At 43.7% G+C, this 12,526-nt stretch overlaps 1 protein-coding gene across 3 annotated transcripts in view; it reads right to left on the reverse strand.

The window, feature by feature from the left end:
• Positions 1-8,302: 8,302 nt before the first annotated feature.
• The window catches only part of LOC138737005 (uncharacterized), a 268,455-nt gene continuing 264,231 nt past the window's right edge, over positions 8,303-12,526 (reverse strand). For 2 of the 3 annotated variants that reach the window (XM_069887356.1, XM_069887355.1), the window contains one exon: positions 8,303-8,876. In XM_069887356.1, coding sequence (XP_069743457.1) covers positions 8,414-8,876 — 463 coding nt within the window. In that variant the 3' untranslated portion in view covers positions 8,303-8,413. Of the gene's footprint in view, positions 8,877-9,240; positions 9,363-12,526 lie in introns of all 3 variants that reach the window. The other variant, XR_011340709.1, reaches the window with a different exon arrangement.

Genomic DNA, 12,526 nt, shown 5'->3' on the forward strand with positions numbered 1-12,526 from the left:
GAACTTGGTGATCTCCATGCTCTCCACTATTGAGCTGTTAATGTGTAGTGAAGGGTGGTCACCCATGATCATCTCCTTTGTATTGTCGACATTGAGACTCAGGTTGCTATTCTCACACTATTTCATGAGATTTTCCACCTCTTCTCTGTAGAGCGACTCATCATTGTTGCTGTTGAAGCCAATTACTGTCGTGCCATCTGCAAACTTGATGACTCTGTTGTTGCTTCTATGGTGAAGCAGTCATGGGTCAGTGACATGAACATGAATGGACTAAGCACACAGCCCTGAGGGGCGCCAGTGATCAGCACAACGGTGCTCAACTTTCTGCTACCAACCCGGACAGACTGTGGTCTTTCTATTATGAAGAGAGGTACTGAGTCCCAGTATGAACAGCTTCTCCACCAGCCTTTGGAGAATGATTGTATTAAATGCCGAGCTGAAGTCGATGAACAACAGCCTGGCATATGTGTTGTTGTTTTCCAGGTGGGCCAGTGTGGAGTGGTGGGACAAGGCTTTCGTATAATCGGAGGAAAACTTCCATTTGTCGGCAAAATGAGGTGGTTTCAGTGTCTCTGGGAGGTGTGTTTTGATGTTCAAAGCATTTAATAATGGTGAAGGTCAGTGCCATGGGGTGGTCGTCATTGAGGCCTGTCACTCTTGCCCTCTTTGGTACTGGGATGATGGTGGCTATCTTGAAACCCTTGGGAATGCTAGGCTGCTGCAGTGACATTGAAGATGTCTGTAAGGTCCTCCGTCTGTTGGTCTGCCCAGTCCTTCATGACATGGCCAGGTGTGTTGTCTGGTCATGTTTCCATGTGTGGGTTAATCTTGGATACGGTTCTCCTTACCTCAGCCATGGCAATGCGTTTTTCATCATTGGTAAATGGTTCTATGGTTATATGGCTATATGGTTCTATGGTTCTATGGTTATATGGTTATATGGTTATATCGTTCTATGGTTATATCGTTCTATGGTTATATGGTTATATGGCTATATGGTTATATGGCTATATGGTTATATGGTTATATGGTTATATGGCTATATGGTTATATGGTTATATGGCTATATGGCTATATGGTTATATGGTTATATCATTCTATGGTTATATGGTTATATCGTTCTATGGTTATATGGTTATATGGCTATATGGCTATATGATTATATGGCTATATGGTTATATGGTTATATGGTTATATCGTTCTATGGTTATATGGTTATATGGCTATATGGTTATATGGTTATATCGTTCTATGGTTATATGGTTATATGGTTATATCATTCTATGGTTCTATGGTTATATGGTTATATGGCTCTATGGCTATATGGTTATATGGTTATATCGTTCTATGGTTATATCGTTCTATGGTTATATGGTTATATGGCTATATGGCTATATGGTTATATGGTTATATGGCTATATGGCTATATGGTTATATGGTTATATCATTCTATGGTTATATGGTTATATCGTTCTATGGTTATATGGTTATATGGCTATATGGCTATATGATTATATGGCTATATGGTTATATGGTTATATGGTTATATCGTTCTATGGTTATATGGCTATATGGTTATATCGTTCTACGGTTATATGGTTATATGGTTATATCGTTCTATGGTTATATGGTTATATGGCTATATGGCTATATGGTTATATGGCTATATGGTTATATGATTATATGGTTATATCATTCTATGGTTATATGGTTATATCATTCTATGGTTATATGGTTATATGGCTATATGGTTATATGGTTATATGGCTATATTGCTATATGGTTATATGGTTCTATGGTTCTATGGTTATATGGTTATATGGTTATATTGTTCTATTGTTATATCGTTCTATGGTTATATGGTTATATGGCTATATGGCTATATGGTTATATGGTTATATGGCTATATGGCTATATGGCTATATGGTTATATGGTTATATGGTTATATCGTTCTATGGCTATATGGCTATATGGTTATATGGTTATATGGCTATATGGCTATATGGTTATATGGTTATATGGCTATATGGTTATATGGTTATATGGTTATATGGCCTGTTATTCTTATCGCATTATGCAAAGAAAATGTTAAATGTTGTTTTGTGATCTGTTATTGTTTTGATCCCTTGCCACATGCACTTCGTGTAGTCGGTGTCACACAGTCGACTATGGATCTTCTGTGTGTATCCACACTTTGCTCAGGAGACTTCATCCCTGGCTGACCTTAGTGCCATCTTGTCTCCTGTCCTGAAGGCAGCATCATCTGCTCTGAGAAGTGTCTGGACCTCTGCATCTAACCATGGTTTCTGGTTAGCTCTGGTCATGAAGCATTTGATCTCAGTGACATCCTTGATGAACTTGCTAATATAGCCACTCTCTGAGCTCTTGCACTCCTTGGTGTTGACATGACTGTTGTAGGTGTTTTGAGACCAGTCCATGGTCTCAAAGCAGTCCTGTAACACTGCTGTGGCCTCCTTCTTGAGTTTGTGCAACTGGTAGTTTTGTTTACTGTTGTTTGCTCTGCATTGACACTTCTAATGACTAAACGATAGCAGATTTGAATTTAGGAAGTGCATAAGAAACAATTATTACGATGCATTCAAATTTGCTCATGGTGCAACCAGGTCAATATTCCAGTACCCAAAGCAAATAGACACAGAACTACTTTCAAATCATCGTATTGTTTGCCTGACATTCCACTATTTGAAAATAACATGGATAAGAAGTTTCATGCGGGGAAACCTGATTCATGTCCTACAAATGCAGCACTTGACAAACAGCTTATAAGGACTAGCACCTAAGGTCATAAGGACCTTTAAAAATCAATAGTAAACAAAAAAGAAGGCTGGAGATATTATTTTCAAAAGCATTAAATCAGTTTTCTTAGTAGTTTCCTTTATGCACACTGTCTTCTCTGACATTGCTTAGCCACCAATGGGTAGTGCACGTTAAAGTGGAGATTTCTCACTTCAGTATTCCCAGCACATGCTTTACATTCCAAAAGGGAATTTGGTCACCTTTGCCTGTAGTTTTAACATTAAAATTAATGAGCAGAAAATTGGAGACCAGATTGCATAATTTTCCTCAAATGTAGTTTTCCCATTCTCATATTTCTCTCAAGGGAATAATCACAGCCTTTAAAGATGGAGGGCAACTGTCACAGTTGTTGCCTCAATATAGATAACTTGAATATATTGTTAAATGCATGACAGAATTACCATGTTCGTCATTGACTGCACTAAGATCGGCAGGAAAAAATGCAGAAAATTAATTTTTAATGATATGTTGCAATTTGTGCTTGTGTATGGTTGAATTAGACTTTAAATATGACAAGAAATCACAAAAAATAGGTTATATCTAAAAAGCAGTGTGTGATAGTGTGACAGAGTATTTAGAGGTGGTTTGGGAGCAATTGGAAGGGCAGCTTCCACACACACATTTTAAAACACCGAATTTTTGCAGGACTTTTGCAGAGTGTTTTGCAGAGGAGCAACCAAGTAGCAACATTCAGCTTGGATGTGATTTTTTCAGACAGAGACAGAACAGCTTTGCTCTCAGAAAGGGACTGTGTATATTCAAGAGGGAAATGTTTACGTGTATTTTGGTCAATATGGTTCAATGTGTGAAAAATTTTTAAAAATTTAAAAAAAAGAAAGGGAGGGTGTGAGAGAGAAAGAATCACAGAAATCAGTTCCCGAAGGACAAGCTGGCAAACGTTGGATGACTGCCTGGTCAAAGGAGAAGTCTGAAAGGTAACCTGAAAGAAAGAGGATCATCTAGAGGGGGCAAGTTTCATCAGCAAGACTGATTGAGAAGGAATCAATTGCGGATGTCCTGGAAAAGGAATCTCTCTCTGAAAACTAGCAAGAACCCTCCTGAGTGGTAACCATTCTTCTTTTCTTTGGCTTGGCTTCGCGGACGAAGATTTATGGAGGGGGTAAAAAGTCCACGTCAGCTGCAGGCTCGTTTGTGGCTGACAAGTCCGATGCGGGACAGGCAGACACGATTGCAGCGGTTGCAGGGGAAAATTGGTTGGTTGGGGTTGGGTGTTGGGTTTTTCCTCCTTTGCCTTTTGTCAGTGAGGTGGGCTCTGTGGACTTCTTCAAAGGAGGTTGCTGCCCGCCAAACTGTGAGGCGCCAAGATGCACGGTTTGAGGCGTTATCAGCCCACTGGCGGTGGTCAATGTGGCAGGCACCAAGAGATTTCTTTAGGCAGTCCTTGTACCTTTTCTTTGGTGCACCTCTGTCACGGTGGCCAGTGGAGAGCTCGCCATATAACATGATCTTGGGAAGGCGATGGTCCTCCATTCTGGAGACGTGACCCATCCAGCGCAGCTGGATCTTCAGCAGCGTGGACTCGATGCTGTCGACCTCTGCCATCTCGAGTACTTCGACGTTAGGGGTGTAAGCGCTCCAATGGATGTTGAGGATGGAGCGGAGACAACGCTGGTGGAAGCGTTCTAGGAGCCGTAGGTGGTGCCGGTAGAGGACCCATGATTCGGAGCCGAACAGGAGTGTGGGTATGACAACGGCTCTGTATACGCTTATCTTTGTGAGGTTTTTCAGTTGGTTGTTTTTCCAGACTCTTTTGTGTAGTCTTCCAAAGGCGCTATTTGCCTTGGCGAGTCTGTTGTCTATCTCATTGTCGATCCTTGCATCTGATGAAATGGTGCAGCCGAGATAGGTAAACTGGTTGACCGTTTTGAGTTTTGTGTGCCCGATGGCGATGTGGGGGGGCTGGTAGTCATGGTGGGGAGCTGGCTGATGGAGGACCTCAGTTTTCTTCAGGCTGACTTCCAGGCCAAACATTTTGGCAGTTTCCGCAAAGCAGGACGTCAAGCGCTGAAGAGCTGGCTCTGAATGGGCAACTAAAGCGGCATCATCTGCAAAGAGTAGTTCACGGACAAGTTTCTCTTGTGTCTTGGTGTGAGCTTGCAGGCGCTTCAGATTGAAGAGACTGCCATCCGTGCGGTACCGGATGTAAACAGCGTCTTCAATGTTGGGGTCTTTCATGGCTTGGTTCAGCATCATGCTGAAGAAGATTGAAAAGAGGGTTGGTGCGAGAACACAGCCTTGCTTCACGCCATTGTTAATGGAGAAGGGTTCAGAGAGCTCATTGCTGTATCTGACCCGACCTTGTTGGTTTTCGTGCAGTTGGATAATCATGTTGAGGAACTTTGGGGGACATCCGATGCGCTCTAGTATTTGCCAAAGCCCTTTCCTGCTCACGGTGTCGAAGGCTTTGGTGAGGTCAACAAAGGTGATGTAGAGTCCTTTGTTTTGTTCTCTGCACTTTTCTTGGAGCTGTCTGAGGGCAAAGACCATGTCAGTGGTTCCTCTGTTTGCGCGAAAGCCGCACTGTGATTCTGGGAGAATATTCTCGGCGACACTAGGTATTATTCTATTTAGTAGAATCCTAGCGAAGATTTTGCCTGCAATGGAGAGCAACGTGATTCCCCTGTAGTTTGAGCAGTCTGATTTCTCGCCTTTGTTTTTGTACAGGGTGATGATGGTGGCATCACGAAGATCCTGAGGCAGTTTACCTTGGTCCCAACAAAGCTTGAAAAACTCATGCAGTTTGGCATGCAGAGTTTTGCCGCCAGCCTTCCAGACTTCTGGGGGGATTCCATCCATACCTGCTGCTTTGCCACTTTTCAGTTGTTCGATTGCCTTATATGTCTCATCCAGGGTGGGAACCTCATCCAGCTCTAGCCTTAGGGGCTGTTGAGGGAGCTGGAGCAGGGCGGAATCTTGGACTGAGCGGTTGGCACTGAAAAGAGATTGGAAGTGTTCTGACCATCGGTTGAGGATGGAGATCTTGTCGCTGAGGAGGACTTTGCCGTCTGAGCTGCGCAGCGGGCTTTGGACTTGGGGTGAGGGGCCGTACACAGCCTTTAGAGCCTCGTAGAAACCCCTGAAGTCGCCAATGTCCGCGCTGAGCTGGGTTCGTTTGGCGAGACATTAGACACCTGTTAAACACCAAAGTCTGGTGAACTTTGTTAATGCTAACTTCTGTGCACAGTACAAAAATTGCCTGCAACCCGTGAGATTGGACTGTGATCCAAAGAACTTTTCTAATCTTAAATATATATTACACACACCTGCGTTTAATATTAGAGGGGGATTAAGTGGGTTAGGTAGGTTAAGTAATAAGTTAAAGTTTAATTCTATTTTCTTGTTCAAATATAATTCTAAACTACTTTTGTTTAAGTAACCCTGTGTTGTGGTGCATATCTATTACTGCTGGTTTTTGGGGTCCTCTGGACTCCGTAACAATAGAAAATTTTAAAGTGATTTTCATGATCAGCAGCTCCAAAATCCATAAAATACATCCAAAAGTCTTCAGGAAGCCAAATATTCATAGTCTAGCATAATTACAACATAACTTTTGAAATAACAGTGAAATGCATAGACATTACTAAGGTAGTTAATAGATATAAAGGCTCAGGCCCAAAACGTCGGTAATATATCTTTACCTCTGAGGATGCTAAGAGACCGACTGAGTTCCCCCACATTTCTGTGTGTTTTTACTTAATAGATGCAAACCAAGGACAAACTTCTACCTTTGGAAGCAAATCTAATCATTACACATCTAGACCTAGTTCACTTTAACAATAAATAATGTAAATGGGCACTGTATTCAATTCCATTTGTACTTCTTCAGATAATAAAACATTCGGTGCCCCCATGACACAAGACCTGGACAAAATTCAGCCAACTAATATACAAGTGTGAGGGAATGATTGATTCAACAAGTGCCTAAATACCTCCATGGACATTCATCCACAATATCAATGTGGAGATCAGAAAGTATCTCCAGTTTCCTCCCACCCTCCAAAATCATACGGGGTTTGTAGGTTAATTTGCGTATTTGGACTGCACAAGTTCATGGGCCAAAAGAGTCTGTTATTGAGTTGTATCTCAAAATTAAAATTAACTAGACAAATTACATAATTAATGTGACTCAATAGCAAGCAATAGTCTAATGTAATTACCGTAACATTTTCAAAAGCTTTTACCCAATCTAACATCATAAGACAGGGTGGTGACAGAGCCTCTAATTTGCCTGGATGAATTCTGCTCCAACAATCTCACTGGGGCCTTCAACAGTTCTATTAGGGGGCAGCATGGTTGGCGTAGTCGTCAGTGCAACACCTTTACAATGCCAGTGATCGGGACTGGGGTTGGAATCTCGTGCTCTCTATAAGGAGATTGTATGTTCTCCCCGTGTCTGTGTGGGTTTTCACCGGGGGCTCTGGTTTCCTCCCACCGTTCAAAACGTACCAGGCGTGTAGGTTAATTGGGTGTAAATTGGGCAGCACGGACTCATGGGCCAAAATGGCCTGTTACCATGCTGTATATCTAAATTTAATACCTCTAATGCATTCCAGGCAGAGAAACCCCTTGACCAGTGCCCCACATACTATCATAAAGATTCACATCCCCTGCAGTGTAAGTAATGTACATGGTGCACTGTATTGCCATAAAAGTGCTGGAGAAACTCAGCAGGCCACACAGCTTCCATAGAAAGTAAAGGGCACTCTGCTGAGCCATTAGTCAGGAATGGGGTAAAACAGGCAGATACCTGAATAAAAGCTGGAGGATTTTTAATTAAATAATATTGGAATGGGTGCAGGTTAGTGGGACTAGTGGTATGATATTTCAGCACAGACAAAAATGGCTGAATGGCCTGTTTTCTGTGCTGTAGTGTTCTTTGGTTCTATGGATGAGGAGAGGAATAAGTGGGGGGGGGGGAGCACAGCCCCCACCCCCCACTCCTCACACACATTTTATTCAGACATTTCCAGATTCCCAACAAAGGGCTCAGGCCCTGAATCATTGACCATTTTTAACCTCCCATGGATGCTGCATTCCGTGCTGAGTTTCTCCAGCACTTTTGCGTATTGCACTAGACTCTAGCATACCACACTTGGCTTCTTTGATAGACCATCCAAAACCTACCACCTGGAAGGGCAATGATAGCAGGTGTATGAGAACATCACCACCTTCTGGGTCCCCTTCACGTCACACCTCTGGCTTGGAAATATATGATCATTTTGTTGTTTCGAGGCCAAAGTCAAACCCACTGGCATTCAACATACATACTTCAATAGATACGGAGGTTCAAGCAAGTCAATGTCACCTTGCATGTCATCATTCAAATGTAAAAACAGTCTTTCTTTGAGGCTTGGATGAATTCCCCAAACGAGGCAAAAGAGTGCACACAGAGCATTGGAACATCAAATTAAATGCTAAAACATCTTCATTGGATCTTCTTACATTTTAAGAATGGACTGCAGCATTTTTCAACAAAGCTTTTATTATTCGGTCAATATTCCTTAATTATATTTCAATAAGATTAAGTTATACCTAGAAAGAACTTGGTCTGAGTCTGCAGCATTTGTCGCTTTGTTAATCCGGTAAGTGTTTTAGAATCTCAGAACTGTCAGGAGCAATTGCAAAGTCCCCATAAGTTGGCTCTTCAGTATAACTGGTGTCATCCTCTGTTGTGGTGGATTTAATTGGGGATGAAGCGTCTCTCTGCATCGTCCTACCTGGTTTTGGGTGCAGTGGCGGTGAGCCACGGAGGCGTGGAATGGCGGCTGAGTGCGGCCCCTGGTAGGATTGAGGAGGTGCACTCGGGCGCGGGGGCGGCGGTCCACGTGGCCGGACGGGTGGTCTGCGTGGTGACGCGGGTTGCGAAGGTGACGGCGGTGGTGGGCGAGGTGGTGGCTGGATGTGTCGTGGCCGTTGCACCTCAGGTATTTTCGGACTGCATCTTGGGATCCTCCTTGGTCCCTTCCTTGCATTGTATTGAGGTGGCAGTGGAGGGCGAGGAGGCGGTGTTTTCTTCTTCCCCTGTTGCTTAGATTTCCTGAAACACAACAGGTAGATACAATGACCTGCATTCACACACCCTGAAGGTTGTCTCCCCTTCATGAACAATACATCGTATTCCTCTTAGACAGTCTGAAACCAATGGCATGAACATTCAATTTTCCTAATTTTAGGTGGCTTCCACCTCTATCTTGATCCATCTCCCATTTAACCACCACCTTTTTACTTTGTTCTCTCTCTCTCTTCTCTCCCTTCAGTCCAATACCTCTCATCTCCTACACCTCAGCTTCTTCCATACCTTTATATTGTGCATGTCTCCCCTGCACACTTTAGTCTCAATAAAGGATCCTGACCTGAAACAATGACTGTCTATTTCTACCCATGAATGCTGCCCGACTCACCGAGTTCCTCCACCAGTGTTTGCTCCTCTCCAGTTTTGTTAATGTCAGTTCTTTGCAGGGTTCATAATTAAACAGATGCCGAGGCATCTGGTGAAAATCAAGATACTACAGATGATGGATACCTGAAACAAAAAATGCAGCAAACACCCAGCATGTCTGGCACATCTCAAGTTCATTGTTATGGGTACTGAGGTATACGTTTGTTTTTCCTGCAATCCAGCTAGTTCACCCATACATTGTACAGCAATAACATCACTGCAGAATTACAGAGAAAAATTAATCCGACCAGATCAAAGGCTGCATATTAGTGGAGAGAGAAATTATATTGATGTTATGGGTTGAAGACTCTGGACATAAACTGTAATGAAACTTTGACTTGAATGTTGACTCTGTTTTTCTTTCCACAGGTATTGCCTGACCTGCTGAGTTTTTCCTGCACTTTTGATACTAGGGGTGGTGCGACATCTGACACAGCGCCCTCTCTCGGACACCAATAGTTTTGTTTTGTTTTTCTTTTAATTATAGTTAAACAGTATAGTTAAATTGTTATAAAGTTATTCAGTTTTAGTTTTTATAGTTATGGCTATCTGACGATAAAGCCTACAGTATTTAAAGTTGTTTAGAAATGCATCTACTCACCTCCGAGAAGATCTGTGGGATGAGCTATGCATCCACGGGTGGACTAGGCCTAAAAGCCTTGGGATCGCAGAGGAAAAGGAAGTGGTGCGCGAGGTGGAGGAAGCACCCAGCTTTCCCATCTATCCTGGATGACAAATGACTCTGGAGGTCTGCTGGGCTTTGGTATTCACAGAAGCATGGCTCAGTGCCAGGGTCCCAGATGCCGCAATTCAGCTGGATGGGCTCACTTTATTTTGGGCTGACAGAGATGCTGCTTTGTGTGGTAAAGCTTGTGGTGGTGGCTTGTGCATTTATATCAGCGTGGAATGGTGTAAGGATTCTGTACAAGTCTCTGGTCACTGCTCAACACTAGTGGAGTTTGTGACTGTCAGATGTAGACAATTTTATATACTGTGGGAATTCACCACGGTCCTCATAGTTTCAGTGTACATTCCCCCTCCCCCCCCCCACCCCCACCCCAGCGCTAATGCTAAGGAGGTGATCTGGCAACTGTATGAGGCTATAAATGAATTGCAGACCACACACCCTGACAGACTGATTATTATCCCTGGGGATTTCAACCAGGAAAGCCTCAAGTCAGGGCTACCTAAATTCCATCAGTATGTGGACTTTACTACAAGAAGGGCGAACATGCTGGACCTTGTGTATACCAACATCTCTGGTGAGTATTGGGTGGAGCCCCGCCCCCTCCTCAGATACTTAGACCACATTTCTGTAATCTTAATCCCAGCATACAGACCGCTCATCAGCTGCTCCACATCAGTTCAGAAGCAGAATGGCGGGGGCTATTCATGCACTCTAAGACTGTTTTGAGTGCACTGACTAGAACATGTTAAAGGAAGCAGCAACTGGTAGTGACTGCATCAATCTGGAGGCATATATGGCATAAGTGACTATCTACATCAGTAAGTGTTCTGACGACATCATTGTGCCCAAGACCATCATAACTCACTCCAGTCAGAAGCCATGGATGACTGCGAAGGTGGGTGTGCTGCTCAGGAACTTCAGAGCGGACGGCAAGGTAGCCCTAGCTATTGCAAGAACCAAGTGTGAGTGCTGCTGTGAGAATGATTCTGACTCAAAGTCTACAGACTGTACAACAGGCTTTAATTATCTTAAACTTAGTATCTTTGCTGGCTCCACATGTGTCTGACTGTCCTTTGCTGGCTCTATGTATGTCTGACTGTTCCCCAATGGAGCCAGCTCGAGTCTTTATACAGGCTGGTGGGCCCAGCCTCCCAGGTTGCCCCCTGCAGTAGCTGATTGGAGTGCGGCCAGTATAGTGGTTGTATCACCACACCAAGCTGTCCAAGGCCATCAGGGAAGCAAAGCGTGTGCATACCCAGTACATTCATAGTCACTTCCTGGGCAGTAAGGACATGCAATTCATGTGGAAGGGCATCCAAAACATCATCAACCACAAGACTACACCATCTGTCTACTAGTGATGCCTCCCTCCCCGAAGCATTGAACAATCTCTATGCATGCTTTGAGACGAAGAGTGATGTTGCAGCAAAGAAGACCACATATCCTCCAAATAACCAGCTGCTATGTCTTGTAGTGGATGATGTGAAGAGAGAGCTAGGTAAGGTCAACCTGCGGAAAGCTGCTGGACCAGATAACGTTCCCAGTAGAGCGCTCAGGGGATGTGCAGCTCATCAAGATGTTCTCACCAACATCTTTAACATCTCCCTGAGAAGCACCATGGTTCCAATGTGCTTCAAAACTGCCACCATTGTCCCTGTGCCGAAGAAGTCAACTGTATCCTGCCTCAATGACTATCACCCTGTCGCACTCACATCCATTGTCATGAAGTGCTTTGAGAAGCTTGTCATGGGGCACATTAAGGACCTGCTGCCCCCATCACTAGATCCCCTGCAGTTTGCATACAGACTCAACAAATCTAAGGACGATGCCATCACCACCTCCTTCCATCTAGCCCTCACCCACCTGGAAAACAAGAACTTGTATGTTTAAATGATACAAATTGACTTCAGCTTGGCATCCAACAGTCATACCACAGTACCTGAAAAGGAGGTTGAGGCTGCTGGGTCAAAATACCTCCCTCTGAAATTAAATTCTCAACTTCATGTTGGGGAGACATCAGGCATTTCAGATTAGTAGCACTTCCAAGGCCATCACACTGAGCATGAGGTCCGTCCGTTTACCACCCCCCCCCCCCCCACCCAGGGCTGTATGCTTAGTCCACTGATGTTCACTCTGCTAACCCATAACTGTGCAGTTAAACACGGCGTGAACCACATCAAGAAGTTTGCTGACCACATGTCCATGTGGGCCTGATCAGTAAGAATGATGAGTCATTGTGCAGAGATGAGGTGCAGTTGCTAATAGACTGGAATGTTAAAGAAACAAAAGAGATGGTTGTTGACTTCAGGAGGGCCTGGGGGGACCACGCTCCGCTGACCATTGACAGCTCCACTGTTGAGGTCGTCAAGTGTATCACTTGGTCCCTCAACACCAGGTTTGGGAAGGGAGTGTGTGTACTAGGTATTAAACTATATGTTGACAAGGAAATTCTTCAGTAAGTTCTCCAAATAGTAACTTTAGTAGAAAACCAATAGAAACCGCTAAAAATATGCTGGCAAAACTCCAAGTGCCCATCATTAGTGCTAAGAGGTTGTTCTGT

This window comes from Narcine bancroftii, chromosome 6 (assembly GCF_036971445.1).
Source record: "Narcine bancroftii isolate sNarBan1 chromosome 6, sNarBan1.hap1, whole genome shotgun sequence".
Classification (NCBI taxonomy): Eukaryota; Metazoa; Chordata; class Chondrichthyes; order Torpediniformes; family Narcinidae; genus Narcine; species Narcine bancroftii.